Source organism: Macrobrachium rosenbergii, chromosome 40 (genome assembly GCF_040412425.1).
Source record: "Macrobrachium rosenbergii isolate ZJJX-2024 chromosome 40, ASM4041242v1, whole genome shotgun sequence".
In the NCBI taxonomy this organism is placed as follows: domain Eukaryota; kingdom Metazoa; phylum Arthropoda; class Malacostraca; order Decapoda; family Palaemonidae; genus Macrobrachium; species Macrobrachium rosenbergii.
The window spans coordinates 24,032,737-24,057,903 of NC_089780.1; the positions used below are offsets into that span (position 1 = coordinate 24,032,737).

Below are 25,167 nucleotides of genomic sequence, written 5' to 3' on the forward strand. Positions count from 1 at the left end.
TCGTCTGTGCCCTTTCTTTTTTTTGGGGGCCAATTTGAAATGGGATATAGAATCACACCGAAAAACATTTGCCTCTCAAATAGCATTTGGTGAGGTAAAAGTGCTGGTGGCTAGGCACTGATAATGAGATCCATTTTCAGTAAATTTCAAGACTCAGAAATGAACTATTAACCATAAATTTGGGTTCAGCTTCTTTCCTTGGCGTCCAGTAGTCTTATAATCGCGCCCCTGTTCGACAACGTCTGGACACCAAGGTTTGCAAGGTCTTGTGGTGAAAATATTTACAAGCCTTACATGGATTGACATGTATGAATGGAAGGCTGGATGTCTATGAGGCATTACAAATGAACGATTTAAATTAGGATAGATTTTCACTTTAAGACAGTGGCAGTATGCATCCATTTTAAGATTTTATGGCAATACCTCTGAGCTTAGGAAAAACTAAAGATCTTGGGGGATAATTAGAGGGTAATTATATATTTCCCCCTTCTTGAATTGAGAGGACTTTTTTTAAATAGGACATGAAATAAAGCTCTTCTTAGCTAAAACTGAGTAGCTCCTCCATTGATGAATGCATAGTCATAATTGATTTTTAAAAATGGCTGCAGGAGGGACTTATGTTGCCAAGCTGAATACTTGGACTGTCAACGTGGACAGTTGTTCTTGGAAAAGTTTTGGCAATATGAGAAATTTATTAAATTTATTAAATAGGAAATTCATGAGGACGACCTACCAAAATAGCTGCAATGATTATAACGGAATAAGGAATGAGTGGAGAAAATATTGAATACTTTAGTTTTACTGTTACTCGACACAAGTTACGTAATAGATGAATCACTTTTGTTCCATGTGAAATGAAAAGAAGAAGAATTTATTATAATCAAATTAAGCCGTGGAAACATCAATTCTATGTCATACTCGTTGGTGGTACGTTGCCCGCAGCCTGTGGTAAAAGTATTAAATGAACTACCTTTTGTTGGCAATTCACTTCCAGTTTAGTTTTTCTTTATTTTTTCTGAAAAATAAAGACATTTACAAACTTCTTTGGACGTTGAATCCCAATATGATATAGTTACTACGGTAGACTGCTGGAATTTAAACTGTAAAATGTAAACTGCAAGAGTCATGTAGTTATTTGCAGCAGGCGTGTTACTACTTTGGACTTCGGTGATTTTTTGAGTCTGTAAAGTGGGAATAAGATTACCTGTAAAATTTATGTCATTAAAAGATTAGCACGTACAAGAAACATGTATGTAAATATGAAATGATAGTTATATCAATTGCTCTTTTGTTTTACTTATGTCTTAAAACCTCTTCTGAATCCATATGAAGTGCCCTAAATTTTGAGTTCCTTTGGTAGGAAATATTGCACGAACTCTGAAATCCAGAGATCTCTTGTTTTCTCCAGGGATCTCTTGATGCTTGGTGGTGATGTTCACTTCTTCGTATGTAAGGTGATTCTCTTTTCTCTGCATGGTTCAGAGAAAACACGATCACCTTAATCGTGTTGAGAATTGGTTCTGGAAAGTTCCCAGTAACAGACCCAGTTCTGTGGCTCTTCTCTGTTCTCACATTGCTTTGCTATTTATATTAATATATTCTGTACTTTACATAAATGCATACTTGAGAGATATTCTATGCATTCAATACTTGTTTCATTTATTGCTCATTTTTTCCATAGATCAAAATGAATTAAATGTTTTTGATAATTTCGTATCACCTTAGGTACCCCAGAGGTTAAACTTATATAAAGTTATTGACATTCTAACAGCTAAATTAGATTAAATATACTGCGATGTATTTGATGTATGAGAGGTCTTATATACAATCAAGAAAAACGTGCCCGAACACCTACCTGACAGCCAAGTGATGGTAGTGGTAGGAGGTGGGGTTGTTGTAGGTGCTGTTGTGGTTATGGCTGCTGTTTTTATGGTCGACACCAGAGTGTGATTGGACGTGGATGGAGCTAGAGTTGTTGTGATTTGAACTGTTGTAGTGGTTGGTGCTGTAGTTACCTTTGGTGTCTGGCTTGTGTAAAGAGCTGAGAAATTGGTGGTTGGTAAGGGAGTTGTAGTAGTTACTGATGGAGTTGTAATAGTTGCTGATGCAGCTGAAATACTTGAAGCTGGAATTGTAGTGGCTGAGAACGGAATTGTGGTTGTTTTTAGAGTTATGGTTGGTGATGGACTTGTGATTGGAGCTACAGCTGTTGTAACTGGAAATGCTGAAGTAATACTTAATAATGTACTTGTAAGAGTTGATAATGGAGGCTCTGTGGTTGGTGATGAACTTAATGTAGTTTGTAATGGAGTTGTAGAGGTTGGTGATGGAGCTGTGGTTGGTAAAAGAGTTGTTGTAGTTGTTGAGAGAGTTGCTGTGGTAAGTGATGGAGTTGTGGTTGGTGATAGACTTCTTTTGGTTGGCAATGGAGTTGCTGTATTTGGTGATGGAGTTGCCGTGGATGGAGACAGAGTTGAAGTTGGTGAGGGAGTTTCTGTGGCTGGTGATGGAGTTGTGGTGGGTGGAGACAGAGTTGAGATTGGTGAGGGAGTTTCTGTGGTTGTTGATGGAGTTGTGGTTGGAGACAGAGTTGAAGTTGGTGAGGAAGTTCCTGTCGTTGGTGATGGAGTTGTTGGTGCAGTTGTCGTGGTTGGAGGAAGTTTTGAAGTTGGTGATGGAGTTTCAGTCGTTGGCGATGGAGTTGTGGTGGTTGGAGACAGAGTTGAAGTTGGTGATGGGGTTTTTGTGGTTGGTGATGGAGTTGTGGTGGTTGGAGACAGAGTTGAAGTTGGTGATGGAGTTTTTGTGGTTGGTGATGGAGTTGTGGTGGTTGGAGACAAAGCTGAAGCTGGTGGGGGAGTTTCTTTGGATGATGATGGAGTTTTGGTGGTTAGAGACAGAGTTGAAGTTGGTAAGGGAGTTTCTGTGGTTGGTGATGGAGTTGTGGTGGCTAGAGACGGAGTTGAAGTTGGTGAGGGATTTTCTGTGGTTGGTGATGGAGTTGAGGTTGGTGGAGACAGAGTTGATGTTGGTGATGGAGTTGTGGTGCTTGGAGATAGAGTTTCTGTTGGTGAGGGAGTTTCTGTTATTGGTGATGGAGATGTGGTGGTTGGAGACAGAGTTGAAGTTCGTGAGGGATTTTCTGTGGTTGGTGATGGAGTTGTGGTGGTTGAAGACAGAGTTGATGTTGAAGAGGGAGTTTCTGTTTTTGGTGATGGAGTTGTCGTGGTTGGAGACAGAGTTGACGTTGATGAGGGATTTTCTGTGGTTGGTGATGGAATTGTCGTGGTTGAAGACAGAGTTGAAGTTGGTGAGGGAGTTTCTGTGGTTGGTGATGGAAGTTGTGGTGGTTGGAGACATAGTTGAAGTTGGTGAGGGATTTTCTGTGGTTGGTGATGGCGTTGTCGTGGTTGGAGACAGAGTTGAAGTTGGTGAGGGAGTTGTTGTGGTTGGAGATGGAGTTGTGGTGGTTGGAGACAGAGATGAAGTTGGTGAGGGAGTTGTTGTGGTTGGTGATGTAGTTGTGGTGGTTGGAGACAGAGTTTGTGTTGGTGACGGGGTTTCTGTTATTGGTGATGGAGTTGTGGTGGGTGGAGACAGAGTTGAAGTTGGTGAGGAAGTTGTTGTCGTTGATGATGGAGTTGTGGTGGTTGGATACAGAGTTGAAGATGGTGAGGGAATTGATTTGGTTGGTGATGGAGTTGTGGTGGTTGGAGACAGAGTTGAAGTTGGTGAGGGAGTTGTTGTGGTTGGTGATGGAGTTGTGGTGGTTGGAGACAGAGCTGAAGTTGGTGAGGGAGTTGCTGTGGTTGATGTTGGAGTTGTTGTAGTTGGAGGCAGAGTTGAAGATGGGGAGGGAGTTGATTTGGTTGGTGATGGAGTTGCGGTGGCTAGAGACAGAGTTGAAGTTGGTGAGGTAGTTGTTGTGGTTGGTGATGGAGTTGTGGTGGTTGGAGACGGAGTTGAAGTTGGCGAGGGAGTTGATTTGGTTGGTGATGGAGTTTTGGTGGTTAGAGACAGATTTGAAGTTGGTGAGGGAGGTGTTGTGGTTGGTGATGGAGTTCTCGTGGTTGGAGACAGAGTTGAAATTGATGAGGGATTTTCTATGGTTGATGATGGAGTTGTGGTGGTTGGAGACAGAGTTGAAGTTGGTGAGGGAGTTTCTGTGGTTGGAGATGGAGTTGTTGTGGTTGGAGACAGAGTTGAAGTTGGTGAGGGAGTTTCTGTGGTTGGTGATGGAGTTGTTGTGGTTGGAGACAGAGTTGAAGTTGGTGAGGGAGTTGTGGTGGTTGGAGACAGAGTTGATGTTGGTTGGAGACAGAGTTGTTGGTTGGTGATTGATGGTTGTTGTGGTTGGTGATGGAGTTGTGGTGGTTGGAGACAGAGTTGAAGTTGGTGAGGAAGTTTCTGTGGTTGGTGATGGAGTTGTGGTGGTTGGAGACAGAGTTGAAGTTGGTGAGGTAGTTGTTGTGGTTGGTGATGGAGTTGTGGTGGTTGGAGACAGAGTTGAAGTTGGTGAGGAAGTTTCTGTGGTTGGTGATGGAGTTATGGTGGTTGGAGACAGAGTTGAAGTTGGTGAGGAAGTTTCTGTGGTTGGAGATGGAGTTGTGGTGGTTGGAGACAGAGTTGAAGTTGGTGAGGTAGTTGTTGTGGTTGTTGATGGAGTTGTGGTGGTTGAAGACAGAGTTGAAATTGATGAGGAAGTTTCTGTGTTGGTGATGGAGCTTTGGTGGTTGGAGACAGAGTTGAAGTGAGTTGTTTGGGTGATGGAGTTAGTTGGAGACAGAGTTGTTGTGGTTGGTGATGGAGTTGTGGTGGTTGGAGACAGAGTTGAAGTTGATGAGGAAGTTTCTGTGGTTGGTGATGGAGTTGTAGTGGTTGGAGACAGAGTTGAAGTTGATGAGGAAGTTTCTGTGGTTGGTGATGGAGTTGTAGTGGTTGGAGACAGAGTTGAAGTTGGTGAGGGAGTTTCTGTGGTTGGTGATGGAGTTGTGGTGGTTGGAGACAGTTGAGTTGAAGTTGGTTGAGGAAGTTGGTGTTGTCTGTGGTTGGTGATGGAGTTATGGTGGTTGGAGACAGAGACAGAGTTGAAATTGGAGTTTTGTGGTTGGTGATGGAGTTGTGGTGGTTGGAGACAGAGCCAAGTTGTGAGAGTTTCTGTGGTTGGTGATGGAGTTGTGGTGGTTGGAGACAGAGTTGAAGTTGTGAGGGTTTCTGGTGATGGAGTTATGGTGGTTGGAGACAGAGTTGAAGTTGGTGAGAAGTTTCTGTGGTTGATGGAGTTGTGGTGGTTGGAGACAGAGTTGAAGTTGGTGAGGAGTTGTTTGGTGATGGGTTTGGTGATGGAGTTGTGGTTGGAGACAGTGGTTGAGTTTCTGTGGTTTCTGGTGGTTGGAGACAGAGTTGATGTTGGTGATGAGTTGTGGTTGGTGATGGTGTGGTGAGTTGGAGACAGAGTTGAAGTTGAAGTTGAAGGAGTTTCTGTGGTTGGTGATGGAGTTGAAGTTGGTGAGGAGTTGTGGTTGATGGAGACAGAGTTGGAGACAGAGTTACTGAGGAGTTGTGGTGGTTGGTGATGGAGTTGTGGTGGTTGGTGACATGGAAGTTGGTGAGGAAGTTTTGTGGTTGGTGATGGAGACATGGTGGTTGGAGACAGAGTTGATGTTGGTGAGTTTCTGTGGTTGGAGATGGTGATGGAAGGTGGTATGGTGGTTGGAGACAGAGTTGAAGTTGGTGGAGTTTCTGTGGTTGGTGATGGAGTTGTGGTGAGACAGAGTTAAAGTTGTTTTTCTGTGGTTGGTGATGGAGTTGTGGTGGTTGGAGACAGAGTTGAAGTTGGTGAGGGAGTTTTGTGGTTGGTGATGGAGTTGTGGTGGTTGGAGAGTTGAGTTGAAGTGTTGGTGATTGGTTGAGACAGAGTTGAAGTTGGTGAGATAGGTCTGTGGTGATGGAGTTGTGGTGGTTGGAGACAGAGTTGAAGTTTGCTGAAGTTGGTGGTTGGTTGTGGTGGTGGAGACAGAGTTGGAGTTTAGTTAGTTTGTGGTTGGTGTTGGAGACAGAGTTGGAGTTTCTGTGGTTGGTGATGGAGTTGTGGTGGTTGAGTTTTGAAGTTGGTTATTTGTGGTGAGTGGAGTTTGGTGGTTGGAGACAGAGTTAAATTGGTGAGGAGTTTCTGTGGTTGGTGATGGAGTTGTGGTGGTTGAGACAGAGTTGGTTGTGAGGTTGGTGTGATTGGGATTTGTTGTGGTTGGAGATGGAGTTGTGAGGTGTTTTGGAGACAGTTGGAGACAGAGTTGAAGTTGGTGGGTGATGGTTTGGTGGTTGGAGACAGTTGGAGTTTCTGTGGTTGGTGATGGGTTGTGGTGGTTGGAGACAGAGTTGTTTTGGTGATTTGTTGCAGTGGTGTTGTTGTGGTGGTTGGAGACAGAGTTGAGTGAGAAGTTTTGTGGTTGGTGATGGAGTTATGGTGGTTGGAGACAGAGTTGAAGTTGGTGAGGGAGTTTCTGTGGTTGGAGACAGAGTCTGTGGTTGGTGATGGAGTTGTTGTGATGAGTTGGTTGGACAGAGTTGAAGTTGGTGAGGGAGTTTCTGTGGTTGGTGATGGAGTTGTGGTTGGAGACAGAGACAGAAGTTGGTGATGGAGTTTCTGTGTTTGGTGATGGAGTTGTGGTGGTTGGAGACAGAGTTGATTTCAGGAGTTTCTGTGGTTGGTGATGGAGTTGTGGTGGTTGGAGACAGAGTTGAAGTTGGTGAGGAGTGTGGTTCTGATGGTTGTGATGGAGTTGTGGTGTTTGGTGACAGAGTTGAAGTTGGTGATGGAGTTTGGTGGTTCTGTGGTTGGTTGATGGAGTTGTTGTGGTTGGAGACAGAGTTGTTGGTGAGGAGTGGTTGTGGTTGGTGATGGAGTTGTTGGAGACAGAGTTGAGTTGGTGAGTTGTGGTTGGTGAGGAGTTGATGTTCTGGAGTTGTTGTGGTTGGTGATGGAGTTGTGGTGGTTGGAGTTGAGTTGAAGTTGGTGAGGGAGTTGTGGTGGTTGGAGACAGAGTTTGAAGTTGGTGAGGAGTTTCTGTGGTTGGTGATGGAGTTGTGGTGGTTGGAGACAGAGTTGTTGGTTGGGAAGTTGTTGAGATGGAGTTGTGGTGGTTTGATGGAGTTGGTGGTTGGTGAGCAGTTGGAGTTTCTGTGGTTGGTGATGGAGTTTGGTGGTTGGTTGACATTGGTGGTTGGTGAGGAGTTGTGTGTTGGTGATGGAGTTGTGGTGGTTGGAAACAGTGAGTTGGTTTGGTGATGGAGTTATTGTGGTTGGTGATGGAGTGGTGGTTGGAGACAGAGTTGAAGTTGGTGAGGAAGAGTCTGTGGTGGTGATGGAGTTGTGGTGGTTGGAGACAGAGTTGAGGTTGGTGAGGGAGTTTTGTGGTTGGTGATGGAGTTGTGGTGGTTGGAGACAGAGTTATTGTATGATGAGGGAGTTAGTGGTGTGGTTGGTGATGGCGTTGTTTGAGACAGAGAGTTGTTGTGAGGAAGTTTCTGTTGTTGGTGATGGGTTGTGGTGGTTGGAGACAGAGTTGAAGTTAGTGAGGAGTTGTTGTGGTTGGTGATGGAGTTATGGTGGTTGGAGACAGAGTTGAGTTGGTGATGGATTTTCTGCCAGTTGTTGTGTTGCAGTGGTGGAGTTGTTGTTTGAGCAGAGTTGTGGTGGTTGGTGAGGTTGATCTGTAGTTTGGTGATGGAGTTGTGGTGGTTGGAGACAGAGAGTTGGTGAGGAGTTTCTGTGGTTGGTGATGGAGTTGTGGTGGTTGGAGACAGAGAAGTTGGTGAAGTTGTTCTGTGATTGGTGATGGAGTTGTGGTGGTTGGTGATGGAGTTGTTGTTTCTGTGGTTGGTGACAGAGTGTTGTGGTGGTTGAGGACAGTTGTTGAAGTTGGTGATGGAGTTATGGTGGTTGGAGACAGAGCTGAGTTGTTGGTGAGTTTCAGTTGGTGATGGAGTTGTGGTGGAGGTGTGGTGGTTGGAGACAGAGTTGAAGTTGGTGAGTTGGTGTTGTTGGTGATGGAGTTGTGGTGAGCTGGAGACAGAGTTGGAGTTGGTAGTTGTGGTTTCTGTGGTTGGTGATGGGTTGTGGTGGTTGGTTTTGACAGAGTTGTTGTTAGTGAGGAAGTTGTTGGTTGGAGATGGAGTTGTTGTATGGAGTTAGTTGGTTGGTGACAGAGTTTCTTTGGTTGGTGATGGATGGTTGGAGATGGAGTTGGTTGGTGATGGAGTGATGAAGTTGTGTGGTTGGAGACAGAGTTGGAGTTGGTGAGGAGTTTCTGTGGTTGGTGATGGAGTTGTGGTGGTTGGAGACAGAGATTGGTTGTGAGGAGAGTCTGTGGTTGTGGTTGGTGATGGAGTTGGTGATGGAGTTGTGGTGGCTGGAGACAGAGTTGAAGTTTGTGAGAGTTTTGTGGTTGGTGATGGAGTTGTGGTGGTTGGAGACAGAGTTTCTGTTGGTTGTTTCTGTTGGTTGTTGATGGAGTTGTGGTGGTTGGAGACAGAGTTGAAGTTGGTGGTTTGATGGAGTTGTGGTGGTTGGAGACAGAGTTGAGCTGGTGATGGGTGATTTGGTTGGTGATGGAGTTGTGGTGTTTGGAGACAGAGTTGAAGTTGTTGTGTTGGTGATGGAGTTGTTGTGGTTGGAGATGGAGCTGTGGTGAGGTGGAGACATGGTGATGTTGGTAAGACAGAGTGGTTTTGTGAGTTGAAGTGGTCTGTGGTTGGTGATGGGTTGGAACAGAGTTGAAGTTGGTGAGGTTTCTGTGGTTGGTGATGGAGTTGTGGTGGTTGCTGAGACAGAGTTGGTTGGTGGAGTTGTGGTTGTGATGGAGTTGTGGTGGTTGGAGACAGAGTTGAAGTTGTGTGAGGAGTTTCTTGTGGTTGGTGATGGAGTTGTGGTGGTTGGAGACAGAGTTGAAGTTGGTGATGGAGTTGTGGTGGTGATGGAGTTGTGGTTGTTGGAGACAGAGTTGAAGAGTCGTTGTTGGTTGGTGAGTTTCTGTGGTTGGTGATGGAGTTGTGGTGGTTGGAGACAGAGTTGGAGCTTGGAGTTTCTGTGGTTGGTGATGGAGTTGTGGTGGTGGGACAGAGTTGGTTGATGAGTTGTTGAGTTGGTGATGGAGTTGTGGTTGGAGACAGAGTTGAAGTTGTTATGTGAGGAGTTTGTTGTGGTTGGTGATGGAGTTGTGGTGGTTGGAGACAGAGTTGTTGTTGGTGAGGAGTTGTTGTGGTTGGTGATGGAACTGTGGTGGTTGGAGACAGAGTTAATTGGTGAGGAATTTTTGTGGTTGATGATGGAGTTGTGGTGGTTGGAGACAGAGTTGAAGTTTTTGAGATGTCTGTGGTTATGATGGAGTTGTGTGGTGGAGACAGAGTTGAGTTGGTGAGGAGTTTCTGTGGTTGGTGATGGGTTGTTGTGGTTGGGACAGAGCTGAAGTTTTGAGTGTTTCTGTTGTTGGTGATGGAGTTGTTGTTGGTTGGAGTTGTTGTTGGTGAGGAGCTGTGGTTGGTGAGTTGGTGTGGTGGTGGTTGGAGACAGAGTTGTTGTATGAGGGCAGTTTCTGTGGTTGGTGATGGAGTTGTTGGTTGGAGACAGAGTTGAAGTTGGTGAGGAGTTTCTGTGGTTGGTGATGGAGTTGTGGTGGTTGGAGACAGAGCTGCAGTGGTCATTTGGAAGTTGTTGTGGTTGGTGATGGAGTTGTGGTGGTTGGAGACAGAGTTGAAGTTGGTGAGGGTTTTGTGGTTATGTGATGGAGTTGTGGTGGTTGGAGACAGAGTTGAAGTTGGTGAGAAGTTTCTGTGGTTGGTGATGGAGTTGTGGTGGTTGAGACTGAGTTGAGGAGTTGGTGGAGTTTCTGTGGTTGGTGATGGAGTTGTGGTGGTTGGAGACAGAGTTGAAGTTGATGAGGAGTTGTTGATTTGGTTGGTGATGGAGTTATGGTGGTTGGAGACAGAGCTGAAGTTGTTGAGGCTGAGTTTGTTGTGGTTGGTGATGGAGTTGTGGTGGTTGGAGACAGAGTTGAGCTGAAGTGGTTGTGGCTGGTGATGGCAGGTGGTTGGGACAGAGTTGAGGTTTCTGTGGTTGGTGATGGAGTTGTGGTGGTTGGAGACAGATTTGAAGTTGGTGAGGAGTTTTGTGGTTGGTGATGGAGTTGTGGTGGTTGGAGGTGTTGAGAGTTGGTGAAGTTGGTGTGATGGAGTTGTGGTGGTTGGAGACAGAGTTGAAGTTGATTTGTGGTGGTTGGTGAGCAGTTTGTTGGTGGTGTTGTTGTGATGGAGTTGTTGTGGTTGGAGACAGATTTGGTGGTTGAGACAGAGGGTGGTTGTGGTTGGTGATGGAGTTGTGGTGGTTGGAGACAGAGCGGTGGTTGTTGGTGATGAGCGGGTTGAACAGAGTTGAAGTTGGTGAGAAGTTTCTGTGGTTGGTGATGGAGTTGTGGTGGTGAGACAGTTGAGATTTGACAGAGGTGATGGAGTTGTTGGTTGAGAGATTGTGAGTTGTTGTGGTTGGTGATGGAGTTGTTGATGAGGTGTGGTGATGGAGTTATGGTTGGAGACAGAGTTGAGGTTAGTGAGATAGTTGTCGTTGTTGGTGACAGAGTTTTGTATGAGTTGTAGTGTATGTTGTTGGTGATGGAGTTGTGGTTTTTGGAGACAGAGTTGAAGTTGGTGAGGAGTTTCTGTGGTTGGTGATGGAGTTGTGGAGTTGGAGACAGAGTTGTTGTATTGAGGCAGTGGTCATGGAGGTGATGGAGTTGTGGTTGTTGGAGACAGAGTTGCAGTTGGTGAGGAGTTTCTGTGGTTGGTGATGGAGTTATGGTGGTTGGAGACAGAGTTGTTTGGTGAGGAGGTGGTTGTTGGTGATGGAGCTGTTGTGGCTGGAGCATGGTTGGTGATGGAGTGATGGTGCTGGAGACAGTTGTTGAGGTGATGGATTTGTTGTATGAGCTGTGATGGAGTTGTGGTGATGGAGACATGAGTTGGTGTTGGTGAGGAAGATTTCTGTTGTTGTGATGGAGCTTGTGGTGGTTGGAGACAGAGTTGTTTGGTGAGCTGCAGTTTTGTGGTTGGTGATGGTTGTGGTGGTTGGAGACAGAGTTTATTGTGAACTGCAGTTCTGGTTGTGATGGAGTTGGTTGTGGTTAGGTGATGGACAGAGTTGAGACAGAGCTGAAGTTGTTTGGTTGGTGATGGAGTTGTGGTGAGTTGGAGTGAGTTGAAGTTGGTGAGGAGTTTTGTATGAGCTGCAGTGGTTGTTGTGGTGATGGAGTTGTTGTATGAGACAGAGTTGGTTGTTTGGTGATGGAGTTTGTAGTTGAGTGGTTGGTGATGGAGTTGGTGGTTGGAGACAGAGTTGAATTGTTGTATGAGGATTTTCTGTGGTTGGTGATGTGGTGGTTGAGACAGAGTTGAAGTTGTGAGGCAGTTTCTGTGGTTGGTGATGGAGTGCAGTTGTTGACATGGAGTTGTTGTTGAGTGAGGGAGTTGTTGTGATGAGTTGTTGTGATGGAGTTGTGGTGGTTGGAGACAGAGTTGAAGTTGATGAGGGAGAGTTTTCTATGGTTTGGTGATGGAGTTGTGGTGGTTGGAGACAGAGTTGAAGTTGGTGAGCAAGATGGGTTGGTGATGGAGTTGGTGGTTGGAGACAGAGTTGGCAGTGAGAGTTTCTGTGGTTGGTGATGGAGTTGTTGTGGTTGGAGACAGAGTTGAAGTTGGTGATGGAGAAGTTGCAGTGAGGAGTCGTTGTGGTTTGGTGATGGAGTTGTTGTGGTTGAGACAGAGTTGTGGTTGTTGGTGATGAGTTGTTGGAGACAGAGTTGGTTGTTGTGAGGAGTTGTGGAGTTGTGATTGGTGGTTGGTGAGTTGGTGCTGGAGTTGGTGTGGTGGTTGTTGGAGATGAGTTGAAGTTGGTGAGGAGTTTCTGTGGTTGGTGATGGAGTTATGGTGGTTGGAGACAGAGTTGAAGTTGGTGAGGAGTTTCTGTGGTTTGAAACAGATGGAGTTGTTGGTGGTTGGTTGGAGACAGAGTTGAAGTTGGTGAGGGAGTTGTTGTGGTTGGTGATGGAGTTGTGGTGGTTGGAGACAGAGTTGAGAGTTGGACTGCAGTTTTGTGGTTGGTGATGGTGATGGATTTGTTGGTTGGAGACAGAGTTGAAGTTGGTGAGGAGTTGTTGTCTATGATGGTGCAGATGGATTGTTTGAGGAGTTGTTGTTATGAGTTGTGAGTGGAGGTGATGGAGTTGTGGTGGTTGAGACTGCAGTGGATTGTGGTTGGCTGGTGATGGAGTTGTTTTGGTGGTTGGAGACAGGAGTTGTTGAAGTTTTGGAGTGGTTGTTGTGATGGTGGTGCAGTGGTTGTGGTGGTGATGTTGGAGACAGAGCTGCAGTGGTGGAGACAGGTGTTGTGTATTTGATGGAGTGGTCTGTGGTTGGTGATGGAGTTGTGGTATGGAGACAGTTGCATTGGAGTTTTCTGTTGGTGATGGAGTTTTGTGGTTGGAGACATGCAGGTGATGGAGATTTGTTTGGAGTGAGCTGCGGTTTTCTGTTGTTGGTGATGGAGAGTTGAGACAGAGTTATTGTTGGAGGGAGTTGTCTGAGTTGGTGATGGAGCTGTGGTGGTTGGAGACAGTTGGTGATGGATTTTCTGTGGTTGGTGATGGAGTTGTGGTGGTTGGAGACAGAGTTGAAGTTGGTGAGGCAGTGGTCGTTGTGGTGATGGGTTGTGGTGATGGAGTAGTGGTTGGACTGGAGACAGAGTTGTGTTTGCTGAGAGCTGCAGTGAGATTTTCTGATGGTTGGAGATGGAGTTGTGGTGGTTGGAGACAGAGTTGACAGTTGGTGAGGAGTTTCTGTGGTCATGCAGGTTGGTTGACAGAAGTTGTTGGAGAGTTTCTGTGGTTGGTGATGGGTTGTGGTGGTTGAGACAGAGTTGTTGGTGACAGAGTTTGGTGTGGTTGGTGGTTGTTGGTGACAGAGAGTTGTTGGTGATGGAGGTTGGTTGGAGACAGAGTTGAAGTTGGTGAGGAGTTGTGGTGGTTGATGATGGAGTTGAACAGACAGCTGGAGTTTCTGTGGTTAGTGATGGAGCTGTGGTTGTTGTTGGACAGAGTTGAAGTTGGTGAGGAGCTGTTGTGGTTGGTGATGGAGTTGTTGTGAGGTACAGAGTTGAAGTTGGTGAGAAGTTTCTGTGGTTGGTGATGGAGTTTGGTGGTTGGAGACAGAGTTGAAGTTGTGTGGAGGAGAGTTTCTGTTGGTTGGAGCAGAGTTGGTGATGGAGTTGTGATGAGTTGTGGTGGTTGGAGACAGAGTTGAAATTGGTGTTGGAGTTTCTATGGTTGGTGATGGAGTTGTGGTGGTTGACAGAGTTGAAGTTTTGAGAGGAGTTGTGGTTGGTGATGGAGTTGGTGTTGGTTGGAGACAGAGTTGAAGTTGGTGGTCATTGTTGGTTGGTGATGGAGTTGTGGTGGGTGTTGAGGACAGAGGTTGGTGGATGAGCTCTGTGGTTGTTGATGGTGATGGATTTGGTGGTTGAGACAGAGTTGTCGTTGAAGAGGAGCTGTTGTTGTGATGAGTTATGGTGATGGTGAGTTGTTGAGACAGTTTCTGTGGGTGGAGACAGAGTTGATGGAGTTGGTGACAGAGGTGAGAGTGGAGTTGGAGTTGTTGTGTGATGGGTGTTGATTTTGGTGAGGAGTTGTGGTGGAGATGGAGTTGGATGCTGGAGACAGGTTGGTTGGTGAGGGAGTTGTGGTTAGTGATGGAGCTGTGGTGGTTGGAGACAGAGTTGGAAGTTGTTGGTGATGGAGTTGTTTGGTTTGAGTCATTGTGGTGATGGAGTTTTGTGGTTGGTGATGGAGTTGGTGATGGAGCTCTGTGGTTGGTGATGGAGTTGTGGTGGTTGGAGACAGAGTTGAAGTTGGTGAGGGAGTTGTTGTGGTTGGTGATGGAGTTGTGGTGGTTGGAGACAGAGTTGAAGTTGGTGAGGGAGTTTCTGTGGTTGGTGATGGAGTTGTGGTGGTTGGAGACAGAGTTGAAGTTAGTGAGGGAGTTTCTGTGGTTGGTGATGGAGTTGTGGTGGTTGGAGACAGAGTTGAAGTTGGTGAGAGTGTTGTTGTGGTTGGTGATGGAGTTGTGGTGGTTGAGACTGAGTTGAAGTTGGTGAGGGTTTCTGTGGTTGGAGATGGAGTTGTATGGTTGGAGTTGAGTTTGGTGAGTTAGAGTTGGTGAGGAGTTGGTTGTTGGTTGGTGATGGAGTTGTGTGGTTGAGACAGAGTTGAAGTTGGTGGAGGGAGTTATTGTGGTTGGTGATGGAGTTGTGGTGGTTGGAGACAGAGTTGAAGTTGTGAGGAGCTGTCTGTGGTTGGTTGTAGGTGATGGAGTTGTGGTGGTTGGAGACAGAGTTGAAGTGATGTGAGGCCAGTTTTGTGGTTGATGGATGCTGTGTGGTGGAGTTGGAGACAGAGTTGAAGTTGGGATTGAGGAGTTTCTGTGGTGATGGAGTTGTGGTGGTTGGTGACAGAGTTGTTGTGATGATTTGCAGTGGTGGTTGGTGAGTTGTGGTGGTTGGAGCAGAGTTGTTGGTGAGGAGATGGTTGGTGATGGAGTTTGGTGGTTGGAGACAGAGTTGAAGTTGGTGAGGGAGTTGTTGTGGCTGGTGATGGAGTTGTGGTGGTTGAGTGAGAGTTGAAGTTGTGATGAAGTTTCTGTGGCTGGTGATGGAGTTGAGTGTTGGAGACAGAGTTGAATTTGGTTGGTGAGTTTGTTGTGGTTGGTGATGGAGTTGTTGTGGTTGGAGACAGAGTTGAAGGTGGTGAGGAGTTATTGAGGTTGGTGAGGAGTTGTAGTGGTTGTGGTTGGTGATGGAGTTGTGGTGGGTTTGGAGACAGAGTTGTTGGTGATGAGGAGTTTCTGTGGTTGGTGATGGAGTTGTGGTGGTTGGAGACAGAGTTGAAGTTGATGAGGAGCAGTGGTTGGTTGGAGTTGTGGTTGGTGATGGAGTTTGATGAGGCAGTGGTGGTTGGAGATGGAGTTGAGTGGCTGGTGAGGAAGTTGGTGGTTGCTGGTGATGGTGGTTGGTGATGGAGTTGCAGTGGTTGGAGACAGAGTTTCTGAGTGAGTTTCTGTGGTTGGTGATGGAGTTGTGGTGGAGAGACAGAGTTGCAGGTTGTTTGTAGTTGCTGTTGGTTGGAGACAGAGATGTGATGGTTGGTGGTTGGAGACAGAGTTGAAGTTAGTGAGGTAGTTGTTGTGGTTGGTGATGGAGTTGTGGTGGTTGGAGACAGAGTTGAAGTTGGTGAGGAAGTTTCTGTGGTTGGTGATGGAGTTGTGGTGGTTGGAGACAGAGTTGAAGGTGAGTGGAGTTATTTTATGATGGAGTGGTGGTGGTTGGAGACAGATGTTGTGGTTAGTGATGGAGTTGTTGTGGTTGGAGACAGAGTTGAAGTTGGTGATGGAGTTTCTGTGGTTAGTGATGGAGTTGTGGTGGTTGGTGAGAGAGTTGATGGGTTGATGAGGGAGTTTCTGTGGTTGGTGATGGAGTTGTAGTGGTTGGAGATGGTTGTTGACGATGGATTTGCTGTGGTTGGTGATGGAGTTGAGTTGTTGGAGACAGAGGAGCTTTGAGGGAGTTTCTGTGGTTGGTGATGGAGTTGTGTGGTTGGAGACAGAGATTGAAGTTGATGAGTTGTTTGTTGTTATGAGTTGGTCAGTGGTGTGGTTGGAGATGGAGCTGTTGGTTGAGAGTTGGTGTTGTTGGTGGAGTTGTTGGTTGTTGAGTCATTGCTGGTTAGTGGTGATGGAGTTGTGGTGGTTGGAGACAGAGTTTTGTTGGTGATGGAGTTTGTTGGTGCTGGAGTTCTGTCGTGTTGGTGATGGAGTTGTTGTGTGATTTGGGTTGGAGACAGGAGTTGAAGTTGGTGAGGTATTTGTTGTGGTTGGAGATGGAGTTGTGGTGGTTGGAGACAGAGCTGAAGTTGGTGAGGAGTTTCTGTGGTTGGTGATGGGTTGTGGTATTGGAGACAGAGTTGAAGTTGGTGAGGAGCTGTGTGGTTGGTGATGGAGTTGTGGTGGTTGGAGACAGAGTTGTGGTTGGTGATGGACAGAGGAGTTGGTGATGGAGTTGTTGTGGTTGGTGATGCTGAGTTGTGATGGTTGTTTGGACAGAGAGTGAGGAAGTTTCTGTGGTTGGTGATGGAGTTGTGGTGGTTGGAGACAGAGCTGAAGTTGGTGAGGAGTTGGTGTTTGGTGATGGAGTTGTTGTATGAGACTGCAGACAGGAGTTTGGTTGGTTGGTGAGGGGAGCTGCAGTGGCTGTTGTTGGAGTTGGTGATGGAGTTGTGGTGGTTGGAGACAGAGCTTGAGTTGGTGAGGAGTCTGTGGTTGGTGATGGAGTTGTTGTGGTTGGTGATGGAGTTGTTGTGGTTGGAGACAGAGAAGAGTGGTCTGTAGTTGGTGATGGAGTTGGTGGTTGGAGACAGAGTTGAAGTTGGTGAGGAGTTGTTGTGGTTGGTGATGGAGTTTGTGGTGGCTGGACAGACAGAAGTTGGATTGAGAGTGAGGAGCTGTTGTTCTGTGGTTGTTGATGGTGGTTGTGGTGATGTGGTTGGTTGGAGACAGAGTTGAAGTTGGTGAGGAAGTTGTGGTTGGTGATGGAGTTGTGGTGGTTGGAGACAGAGTTGAAGTTGGTGAGGAGTTTCTGTGGTTGGTGATGGAGTTGTGGTGGTTGGAGACAGAGTTGAAGAGGTGAGTTGTTTGTTGGTGATGGAGTTTGTGTGTGGTTGGAGACAGAGTTGAATTTAGTGAGGTAGTGGTGGTTGGTGTTGGAGTTGTGGTGGTGGGAGTTGGTGATGAGTGTTGTTGGTGATGGAGCATGGTGGTTGGAGACAGAGTTGAAGTTGGTGAAGAGAGGAGTGTTTGTGGTTGGAGACATTCAGGTTGGTTGGGACAGAGTTGAGTTGGTGAGGAGTTTCTGTGGTTGGTGATGGATTGTGGTGGTTGGAGACAGAGTTGAGGTTGTCATTGTTGGATGAGTTGTTGTGAGGGTTGTTTTGGTGATGGAGTTGTAGTGGTTGGAGACAGAGTTGTTGTTGGTGTTGGAGTTGTTGTGGTTGGTGATGGAGTTGTTGTGGTTGGTGATGGAGGTTGTGGTGGTTGGAGACAGAGTTGAGTTGGTGAGATAGTTTCTGTGGTTGGTGATGGAGTTGTTGTTGGAGACAGAGTTGAGTTGGTGAGGAGTTGTGTGTGTTGGTGATGGAGTTGTGGTGGTTGGAGACAGAGTTGAAGTTGTTGAGTTTCTTTGGTTGGTGAGGAGTGTTGTTGTGGTTGGTGATGGAGTTGTGGTGGTTGGAGACAGAGTTGAAGTTGGTGAGGAGTTTGGTGTGGGAGTTGGTGTTGAGTTGTTGTGGTTGGTGATGGAGTTGTGGTGGTTGGAGACAGTTGTTGGTGATGAGGAGGAGTTGGAGTTGTAGGTGATGGGTTGTGGTGGCTGGAGACAGAGTTGAAGTTGATGGTTGTTGTATGAAGTGGTTGTGGTTGGTGATGGAGTTGTGGTGGTTGGAGACAGAGTTGAAGTTGGTGAGGAGTTGTTGTGGTTGGTGATGGAGTTATGGTGGTTGGAGACAGAGTTGAAGTTGGTGAGGAGTTGTTGCTGGCTGGTGATGGAGTTTGATGGAGTTGAAGTTGGTGAGGAGTTGTTCAGTGGTCATTGTTGGTTGACAGAGTTGAAGTTGGTGAGGGAGTTGTCTGTGGTTGGTGATGGAGTTGTGGTGGTTGGAGACAGAGCTGAAGTTGGTGAGGAGTTTTGTGGTTGTGATGGAGTTGTGGTGGAGACAAGTTGTTGGTGGTGAGTTGTTGATGGAGCAGTGGTTGGTTGTTGGAGTTGGTTGGAGATGAGTTTCTGTGGTTGGTGATGGAGTTGTGGTGGTTGGAGACAAAGCTGAGTTGGGGAGTTGTTGTGTTTGGTGATGGAGTTGTGGTGGTTGGAGACAGAGTTGAAGTTGGTGATGGGTTATCTGTGGTGAGTTGACAGTTGTTGTGGTTGGAGACAGAGTTGAAGTTGGTGAGGAGTTTCTGTGGTTGGTGATGGAGTTGTGGTGGTTGGAGACAGAGTGGAGAGGAGTTGGTTGGTGATGGAGTTATGGTGGTTGGAGATGGAGTTTGTTGGTGGTTGGAGACAGAGTTGAAGTTGGTGAGGAGCTGTTGATCGAGTTTGGTGAGGAGTTGGTCTGTGGTTGGTGATGGAGTTGTGGTGGTTGGAGACAGAGTTGAAGTTGGTGAGGAGTTCTGTGGTTGGTGATGGAGTTTGTGGTGGTTGGAGACAGAGTTGAAGTTGGTGAGGAGTGGTTGTGGTTGGTGATGGAGTTGTGGTGGTTGGAGACAGAGTTGAAGTTGGTGAGGAGTTTCTGAGTTGGTGATGGAGTTGTGGTGGTTGGAGACAGAGTTGGTGGTTGGTGATGGAGTTGTGGTGAGAAGTTTCTGTGGTTGGTGATGGAGTTGTGGTGGTTGGAGACAGAGTTGAAGTTGGTGAGGGAGTTGTTGATGAGCTGGTTGGAGACAGAGGTTGGTGATGGAGTTGTTGTGGTTGGAGACAGAGCTCTGTGGTGATGAGTGGTTGGAGACAGCAGTTGTCGTTGATGGATGGATTGTGGTTGGAGACAGAGTTGAGTTGGTGAGGATTTTCTGTGATGATGGAGTTGTGGTGGTTGGAGACAGAGTTGAAGTTGGTGAGTTTCTGTTGATGGGTAGTTGAGTTGGTGGGATTTCTGTGGTTGTTGTAGATGGAGTGTGTTGGTGATGGAGTTGTGGTGGTTGGAGACAGAGTTGAAGTTGGTGAAGTTGGTGATGGAAGGTGGTTGTGGTTGAGTGAAGTTGGTGAAGGAGTTTCTGTGGTGATGATTGAGTGGTTGGAGACAGAGTTGAGTGAGGTAGTGTTGTGGTTGGTGATGGAGTGATGGAGTGGTTGTTGTTGGAGTTGAGTGGGTGAGATAGTTTCTTGTGGTTGGTGATGGAGACAGAGCAGTTAGTGAGAGGTTTCTGTTGTTGGTGATGGAGTTGTGGTGGTTGGAGACAGAGTTGAAGTTGGTTGGTTGGTGATGGAGTTGTGGTGGCTGATGACAAGTTGAAGTTGGTGAGAGTTTTGTGGTTGTTGTGGAGAGCTGTAGTTGAGTTGAGTGGAGTTGTTGTGGTTGGTGATGGAGTTGTGGTGGTTGACAGAGTTGAAGTTGGTGAGGAGTTGTTGTGGTTGGTGATGGAGTTGTGGTGGTTGGAGACAGAGTTGAAGTTGGTGAGGAGTTTCTGTGGTTGGTGATGGAGTTGTGGTGGTTGACAGGTTGAGTTGGACAATTTTTTGTGGTTGGTGATGGAGTTGTGGTGGTTGGAGACAGAGTTGAGGTGGTGAGGAGTTTCTTTGGTTGGTGATGGAGTTGTTGGTGGTTGGAGACAGAGTTGTTGGTGAGGGTTGGTGATGAGTGTTGTTAATGAGCTGAGTTGGTGAGGGAGTGTTGATGTTGTTGAGATGGAGACAGAGTTGAAGTTGGTGAGACAGTTTCTGAAGTTGGTGATGGAGTTGTGTGGTTGGAGACAGAGTTGGTGAGGAGTTGTTGGTTGATGGAGGAGTTGAAGCTGAGTTGAGGGCTGTGGTTGGTGATGGAGTTGTGGTGGTTGGAGACAGACAGTTGGTGAGGAGTTTCTGTGGTTGGTGATGGAGTTGTGGTGGTTGGAGACAGAGTTGTTGTGGTTGATGGAGTGGTGGTTGGAGACAGAGTTGTGTTGGTGATGGAGTTGGTGGTTGAGACAGAGTTGTGGTTGGTGAGGAGTTTTCTGTGGTTGGTGATGGAGTCAGGTGATGTGGTGGTTGAGACAGAGTTGAAATTAGTGAGGGAGTTTTGGTTGGTGATGGAGTTGTGGTGGTTGGAGACAGAGTTGAAGTTGGTGGAGAGAGTTTTGTGGTTGGTGATGGAGTTGTGGTGGTTGGAGACAGAGCTGAGGTTGGTGAGGAGTTTCTGTTGGTTGGTGATGGAGTTGTGGTGGTTGGAGACAGAGTTGAAGTTGGTGAGGATTTTTCTGTGTTTTGGTTAGTGATGGAGCTGTGGTGGTTGGAGACAGAGTTGAAGTTTGGTGAGGAGTTTCTGTGGTTGGTGATGGAGTTGTTGTGGTTGGAGACAGAGTTGAAGTTGGTGAGGAGTTTCTGTGTTGGTGATGGAGTGGTTTCAGAGTTGTGGTTGGTGAGGAGTTATTGTGGTTGTGGTGATGAGTTGTGGTTGGAGACAGAGTTGAAGTTGGTGAGGAAGTTTCTGTGGTTGGTGATGGAGTTGTGGTGGTTGGAGACAGAGTTGAAGTTGGTGAGGGAGTTTCTGTGGTTGGTGATGGAGTTGTGGTGGTTGGAGACAGAGTTGAAGTTGGTGAGGGAGTTGTGGTGGTTGGAGACAGAGTTGAAGTTGGTGAGGGAGTTTCTGTGGTTGGTGATGGAGTTGTGGTGGTTGGAGACAGAGTTGATTTGGCAGTGAGGAGTTGTTTGGTTGGTTGATGAGTTGGTTGTGTAGTTGGTGATGGAGTTGTGGTTGGAGACAGAGTTGAAGTTGGTGAGGGAGTTCTGTGGTTGGTGATGGAGTTGTGGTGGTTGGAGACAGAGTTGAGCTGGTGATGGCTGTGGTTGGAGACAGAGTTGAAGTTGGTGAGGGGTTTCTTTGGTTGGTGATGGAGTTGTGGTGGTTGGAGACAGAGTGGTGGATTGGTTGAGATTGTGTTGAGTTGGTGATGGAGTTTGTGTGGTTGGTGATGGAGTTGGTTGGAAGTGGTTGAGGGAGTCTGTGGTTGGTGATGGAGTTGTGGTGGTTGGAGACAGAGTTGAAGTTGGTGAGGAGGTGGTTGGTGATGGAGTTGTGGTGGTTGGAGACAGAGTTGAAGTTGGTGAGGAGTTTCTGTGGTTGGTGATGGAGTTGTTGGTGGTTGGAGACAGAGTTGAAGTTGGTGAGGAGTTTTGTGGTTGGAGATGGAGTTGTGGTGGTTGGAGACAGAGTTGATGTTGGTGAGGAGTTATGTGTTGGTGATGGAGTTGTGGTGGTTGGAGACAGAGTTGTGAGAGTTGGTGATGGAGTGTGGTGGTTGGAGACAGAGTGTTGAAGTTGGTGAGGAGTTGTGGTTGTTGATGGAGTTGTGGTGGTTGGAGACAGAGTTGAAGTTGGTGAGGAGTTTCTGTGGTTGGTGATGGAGTTGTGGTAGTTGGAGACAGAGCATTTAGTGTGGTTGTTGGGTTGATGGAGTTTCTGTGGTTGGTGATGGAGTTGTGGTGGTTGGAGACAGAGTTGAAGTTAGTGAAGGAGTCAGTGTTGGTTGGTGATGGAGTTGTGGTGGTTGGAGACAGAGTTGGAGTTAGTTGGTGATGGTTATGGTGGCTGAGAGAGTTGTTGGTGATGGAGTTGTTGTGGTTGGTGATGGAGTTGTGGTGGTTGGAACAGAGTTGAAGTTGGTGAGGAGTTTTGATGTTGGTGATGGAGTTGTGGTGGTTGGAGACAGAGTTGGGTTGAATGTTGTGATGGAGTTCTGTTGGTTGACAGGTGATGGAGTTGTTGTGGTAGGTGTTGTGGTGGTTGGAGTGCTGTAGTCTGTAGTTGGTGATGGAGTTGTGGTGGTTGGAGACAGAGTTGCAGTTAGTGAGGAGTTGGAAGTTGGTGATGGAGTTTGGTGGTTGGGAGTTTGTTGGTGGTTGTGGACAGAGTTGAATTTGGTGAGGTTAGTGTTGTTGACAGAGCAGAAGTTGGTGAGGGAGTTATTGTGGTTAGTGATGGGGTTGTGGTGGTTGGAGACAGAGTTGAAGTTGGTGAGGAGTTTCTGTGGTTGGTGATGGAGTTGTGGTGGTTGGAGACAGAGTTGAAGTTGGTGAGGAAGTTTCTGTGGTTGGTGATGGAGTTGTGGTGGTTGGAGACAGTTGAAGTTGGTGAGGGAGTTCTTTGGTTGGTGATGGAGTTGTGGTGGTTGGAGACAGTTGAGTTGTGGTTGGTGAGGAGTTGTGGTGGTTGGAGACAGAGTTGAAGTTGTGACATTTCTGTGATAGTTGATGGAGGTGTTGTGGTGGTTGAGACAGAGTTGGAAGCTGGTGAGGGAGTTTTGTGGTTGGTGATGGAGTTGTGGTGGTTGGAGACAGAGTTGAGGTTGATGGAGGAGTTATTGTGGTTGGTGATGGAGTTGTGGTGGTTGGAGACAGAGTTGAAGTTGGTGAGGAAGTTTCTGTGGTTGGTGATGGAGTTGTGGTGGTTGGAGACAGAGTTGAAGTTGGTGAGGTAGTTGTTGTGGTTGGTGATGGAGTTGTGGATAGTTGGCTGGACAAGGTGAAGTTGGTTGGAGGTACAGTTCAGAGGAGTTGTTATGGTGGTGATGGGAGCGTTGATTGGAAACGGAGTTTCTGTGGTTTGGTGATGGTTTGATGGTTGGGGAGCTGTGGTGGTTGAGTGAGAGTTTCTGAAGTTGGTGATGGAGTTGTGGTGGTTGGAGAGTTGAAGTTGATGGAGTTGGTGTGTTTGGAGACAGAGTTGAAGTTAGTGATGGGAGTTTCTGTGGTTGGTGATGGATTGGTGGTTGGAGACAGGAGCTCAGTTTTGGCCAGGAGTTGTTGTGGTTGGTGATGGAGTTGTGGTGGTTGGAGACAGAGTTGAAGTTGAGTGAGTTTCTGTGGTTGGTGATGGAGTTGTGGTGGTTGACAGAGTTGAGGCTGGTGAGGAAGTTTCTGTGGTTGGATGGAGTTGTGGTGGTTGAGACAGAGTTAGGATTGGTGAGTAATTTTGTGGTTGGTGATGGAGTTGTGGTGGTTGGAGACAGAGTTGAAGTTGGTGAAGGGAGTTTCTGTGGTTGGTGATGGAGTTGTGATGGCTGGAGACAGAGTTGAAGTTGGTGAGGAGTTTCTGTGGTTGGTGATGTTGTGGAAGACAGAGTTGACGTTGGTGAGGTTGTTGGTTGGTGATTAGTTGGGTGGTTGACAGGTTTGTGGTTGGAGACAGAGTTGAAGTTGGTGAGAAAGTTTCTGTGGTTGGTGATGGAGTTGTGGTGGTTGGAGACAGAGTTTGAAGTTGGTGAGAAGTTGATCTGTGGTTGGTGATGGAGTTGTGGTGGTTGGAGACAGAGTTGAATGGTGAGGAGTTGAGGAGTGAAGTTTTGTGGTTGGTGATGGAGTTCGTGATGGTTGGAGACAGAGTTGAAGTTAGTGAGAAGTTTGTGGTTGGTGATGGAGTTGTTGTGGTTGGAGACAGATTTAGTTGGTGAGGAGTTTCTGTGGTTGGTGATGGAGTTTGTGGTTGGTGACAGAGTTGAAGTTGGTGAGGGAGTGGTTGGTGATGGAGTTGTGGTGGTGACATGGAGTTGACAGAGTTTCTGGTTGGTGGAGTTGTGGAGACAGAGTTGATTTTGTCAGTTGGCTGTTGTTGGTGATGGGAAAGGTGGTTGGAGACAGAGTTGAAGTTGGTGAGGGAGTTTCTGTGGTTGGTGATGGAGTGTGTTGTTGGAGACAGTAGTTGGAGATGGAAGTTTATTGTTTGGTGATGGAGTGGTGGTAGTTGGTGACAGAGTTGGAGTTGCTGGTGGTTGTGATGGACAGAGTTGACAGAGAGTTGAAGTTGGTGAGGGAGTTTCTGTGGTTGGTGGTGGAGTTGTGTTGGTTGGAGACAGATTTGAAGTTGGTGAGGGAGTTGTTGTGGTTGGTGATGGAGTTGTGGTGGTTGGAGACAGAGTTGAAGTTGGTGAGGTAGTTGTTGTGGTTGGTGATGGAGTTGTGGTGGGTGAAGACAGAGTTGAAATTGGTGAGGAAGTTTCTGTGGTTGATGATGGAGTTGTGGTCGTTGGAGACAGAGTTGAAGTTGGTGAGGTAGCTGTTGTGGTTGCTGATGGAGTTGTGGTGGTTGGAGATGGTTGTGGTTGTGACAGAGTTGGTGATGGAGTTGTGGTGGTTGGAGACAGAGTTGTGGTTGGTGATGGAGTTGTGGTGGTTGGAGACAGAGTTGAAGTTAGTGAGGAGTTTCTGTGGTTGGTGATGGAGTTGTGGTGGTTGGAGACAGAGTTGAGTTAGTGGAGTTGTGATGGGTTGTGGTGATGGAGACAGAGCTGAAGTTGTTGAGGAGTTGTGGTTGGTGAGGGAGTTGTTGGAGTGTTTGGAGATGGAGTTGTTGTGGTTGGTGATGGAGTTGTGGTTGGTGGAGACAGAGCCAGTTGGTGAGGGAGTTATTGTGGTTGGTGATGGAGTTGTGGTGGTTGGAGACTTTTGAAGTTGGTGAGTAGTTTTGGGTTGGTGATGGAGTTGTGTGTTGGAGACAGAAGTTGGTGGTGGAGTTGTGGTTGTTGGAGACAGAGTTTCTGTTGGTGATGATGGAGTTGGTTGGATGGAGTTATTTGTTGGTGATGGTGTTGCTGTGGTTTCTGACAAAGCTGAAGTTGGTGAGGGAGTTGTTTTTGGTGATGGAGTTGTCGTGGGTGGAGACAGAGTTGAAGTTGGTGAAGGAGTTTCTGTGGTTGGAGATGGAGTTGTGATGGCTGGAGACAGAGTTGAAGTTGGTGAGGGAGATGCTGAAGTTGGTGAGGGAGTTGTGGTTGGTGATGGGGTTGTGGTGGTTGGAGACAGAGTTGAAGTTGGTGAGAAAGTTGTTGTGGTTGGTGATGGGGTTTGTTGGTGGTTGGAGACAGAGTTGGAGTTTCTGTTGACAGTAGTTGGTTGATGGAGTTTAGTTTCTGTGGTTGTTGGAGATGGAGTTAGTTGGTGGTTGGAGACAGAGTTGGAGACAAGGTGATGAGTTGGTAGTTGTTGTGGTTGGTGATGGAGTTGTGGTGGCTGGAGACAGATTGAAGTGAGTGTTGAGTTGTTGACATTGGTGAACATTTTTGTTGTTTTGGTGTTGGTGTTGTGGTGGTCGTTGAGTGTTGTAGTTGGAGTTGGTGAGAGTTGTAGTGGTTGGAGCCAAGTGAGGAGTTGTTGTGGTGATGGACTGGTGGAGACAGAGTGTTTTGGTTGTTGATGGGGTTGTGTTGGTTGTTGGTTGGAGACAGAGTTGAAGTTGGTGAGGGAGTCTGAGTTTGGTGAAGAGGAGTTGATGGAGGTGTGGTGGTTGGAGACAGAGTTGATTGAGTGTTGCTGAAGAAGTTCTTGTGGTTGGTGAT

General features: G+C 46.9%; 7 protein-coding genes across 7 annotated transcripts; 1 reads left to right on the forward strand and 6 right to left on the reverse strand.

Annotated features, from left to right (window-relative positions):
- The first annotated feature begins 2,172 nt into the window (after nt 1–2,172).
- Nucleotides 2,173–4,754, forward strand: LOC136826358 (adhesin Ata autotransporter-like). The gene is made up of 3 exons (XM_067083614.1): nt 2,173–3,349; nt 3,477–4,151; nt 4,561–4,754. The coding sequence occupies exons 1-3, from the start codon at nt 2,173–2,175 to the stop codon at nt 4,752–4,754; spliced, it is 2,046 nt and encodes a 681-aa protein (XP_066939715.1).
- Nucleotides 4,755–7,571: 2,817 nt separating this feature from the next.
- On the reverse strand, nt 7,572–9,702 carry LOC136826359 (mucin-2-like). The gene is made up of 2 exons (XM_067083615.1): nt 8,286–9,702; nt 7,572–8,065 (listed from the first exon to the last, which is right to left on the reverse strand). The coding sequence occupies exons 1-2, from the start codon at nt 9,700–9,702 to the stop codon at nt 7,572–7,574; spliced, it is 1,911 nt and encodes a 636-aa protein (XP_066939716.1).
- LOC136826360 (mucin-2-like) lies at nt 9,699–11,009 on the reverse strand. Its single transcript, XM_067083616.1, has one exon. The coding sequence runs from the start codon at nt 11,007–11,009 to the stop codon at nt 9,699–9,701; it is 1,311 nt and encodes a 436-aa protein (XP_066939717.1).
- A 165-nt stretch (nt 11,010–11,174) lies between these two features.
- On the reverse strand, nt 11,175–12,894 carry LOC136826361 (uncharacterized protein DDB_G0286175-like). The gene is made up of 2 exons (XM_067083617.1): nt 12,715–12,894; nt 11,175–12,455 (listed from the first exon to the last, which is right to left on the reverse strand). The coding sequence occupies exons 1-2, from the start codon at nt 12,892–12,894 to the stop codon at nt 11,175–11,177; spliced, it is 1,461 nt and encodes a 486-aa protein (XP_066939718.1).
- Nucleotides 12,895–15,820: 2,926 nt separating this feature from the next.
- Nucleotides 15,821–16,963, reverse strand: LOC136826362 (uncharacterized). The gene has a single exon (XM_067083618.1). It carries the CDS (start codon nt 16,961–16,963, stop codon nt 15,821–15,823), a length of 1,143 nt encoding a protein of 380 aa, XP_066939719.1.
- Nucleotides 16,964–22,619: 5,656 nt separating this feature from the next.
- LOC136826363 (dual specificity protein kinase shkD-like) lies at nt 22,620–23,378 on the reverse strand. The gene has a single exon (XM_067083619.1). It carries the CDS (start codon nt 23,376–23,378, stop codon nt 22,620–22,622), a length of 759 nt encoding a protein of 252 aa, XP_066939720.1.
- A 52-nt stretch (nt 23,379–23,430) lies between these two features.
- Nucleotides 23,431–24,889, reverse strand: LOC136826364 (uncharacterized). The gene is made up of 2 exons (XM_067083621.1): nt 24,276–24,889; nt 23,431–24,037 (listed from the first exon to the last, which is right to left on the reverse strand). Exons 1-2 carry the CDS (start codon nt 24,887–24,889, stop codon nt 23,431–23,433), a joined length of 1,221 nt encoding a protein of 406 aa, XP_066939722.1.
- Between the last annotated feature and the right edge of the window lie 278 nt (nt 24,890–25,167).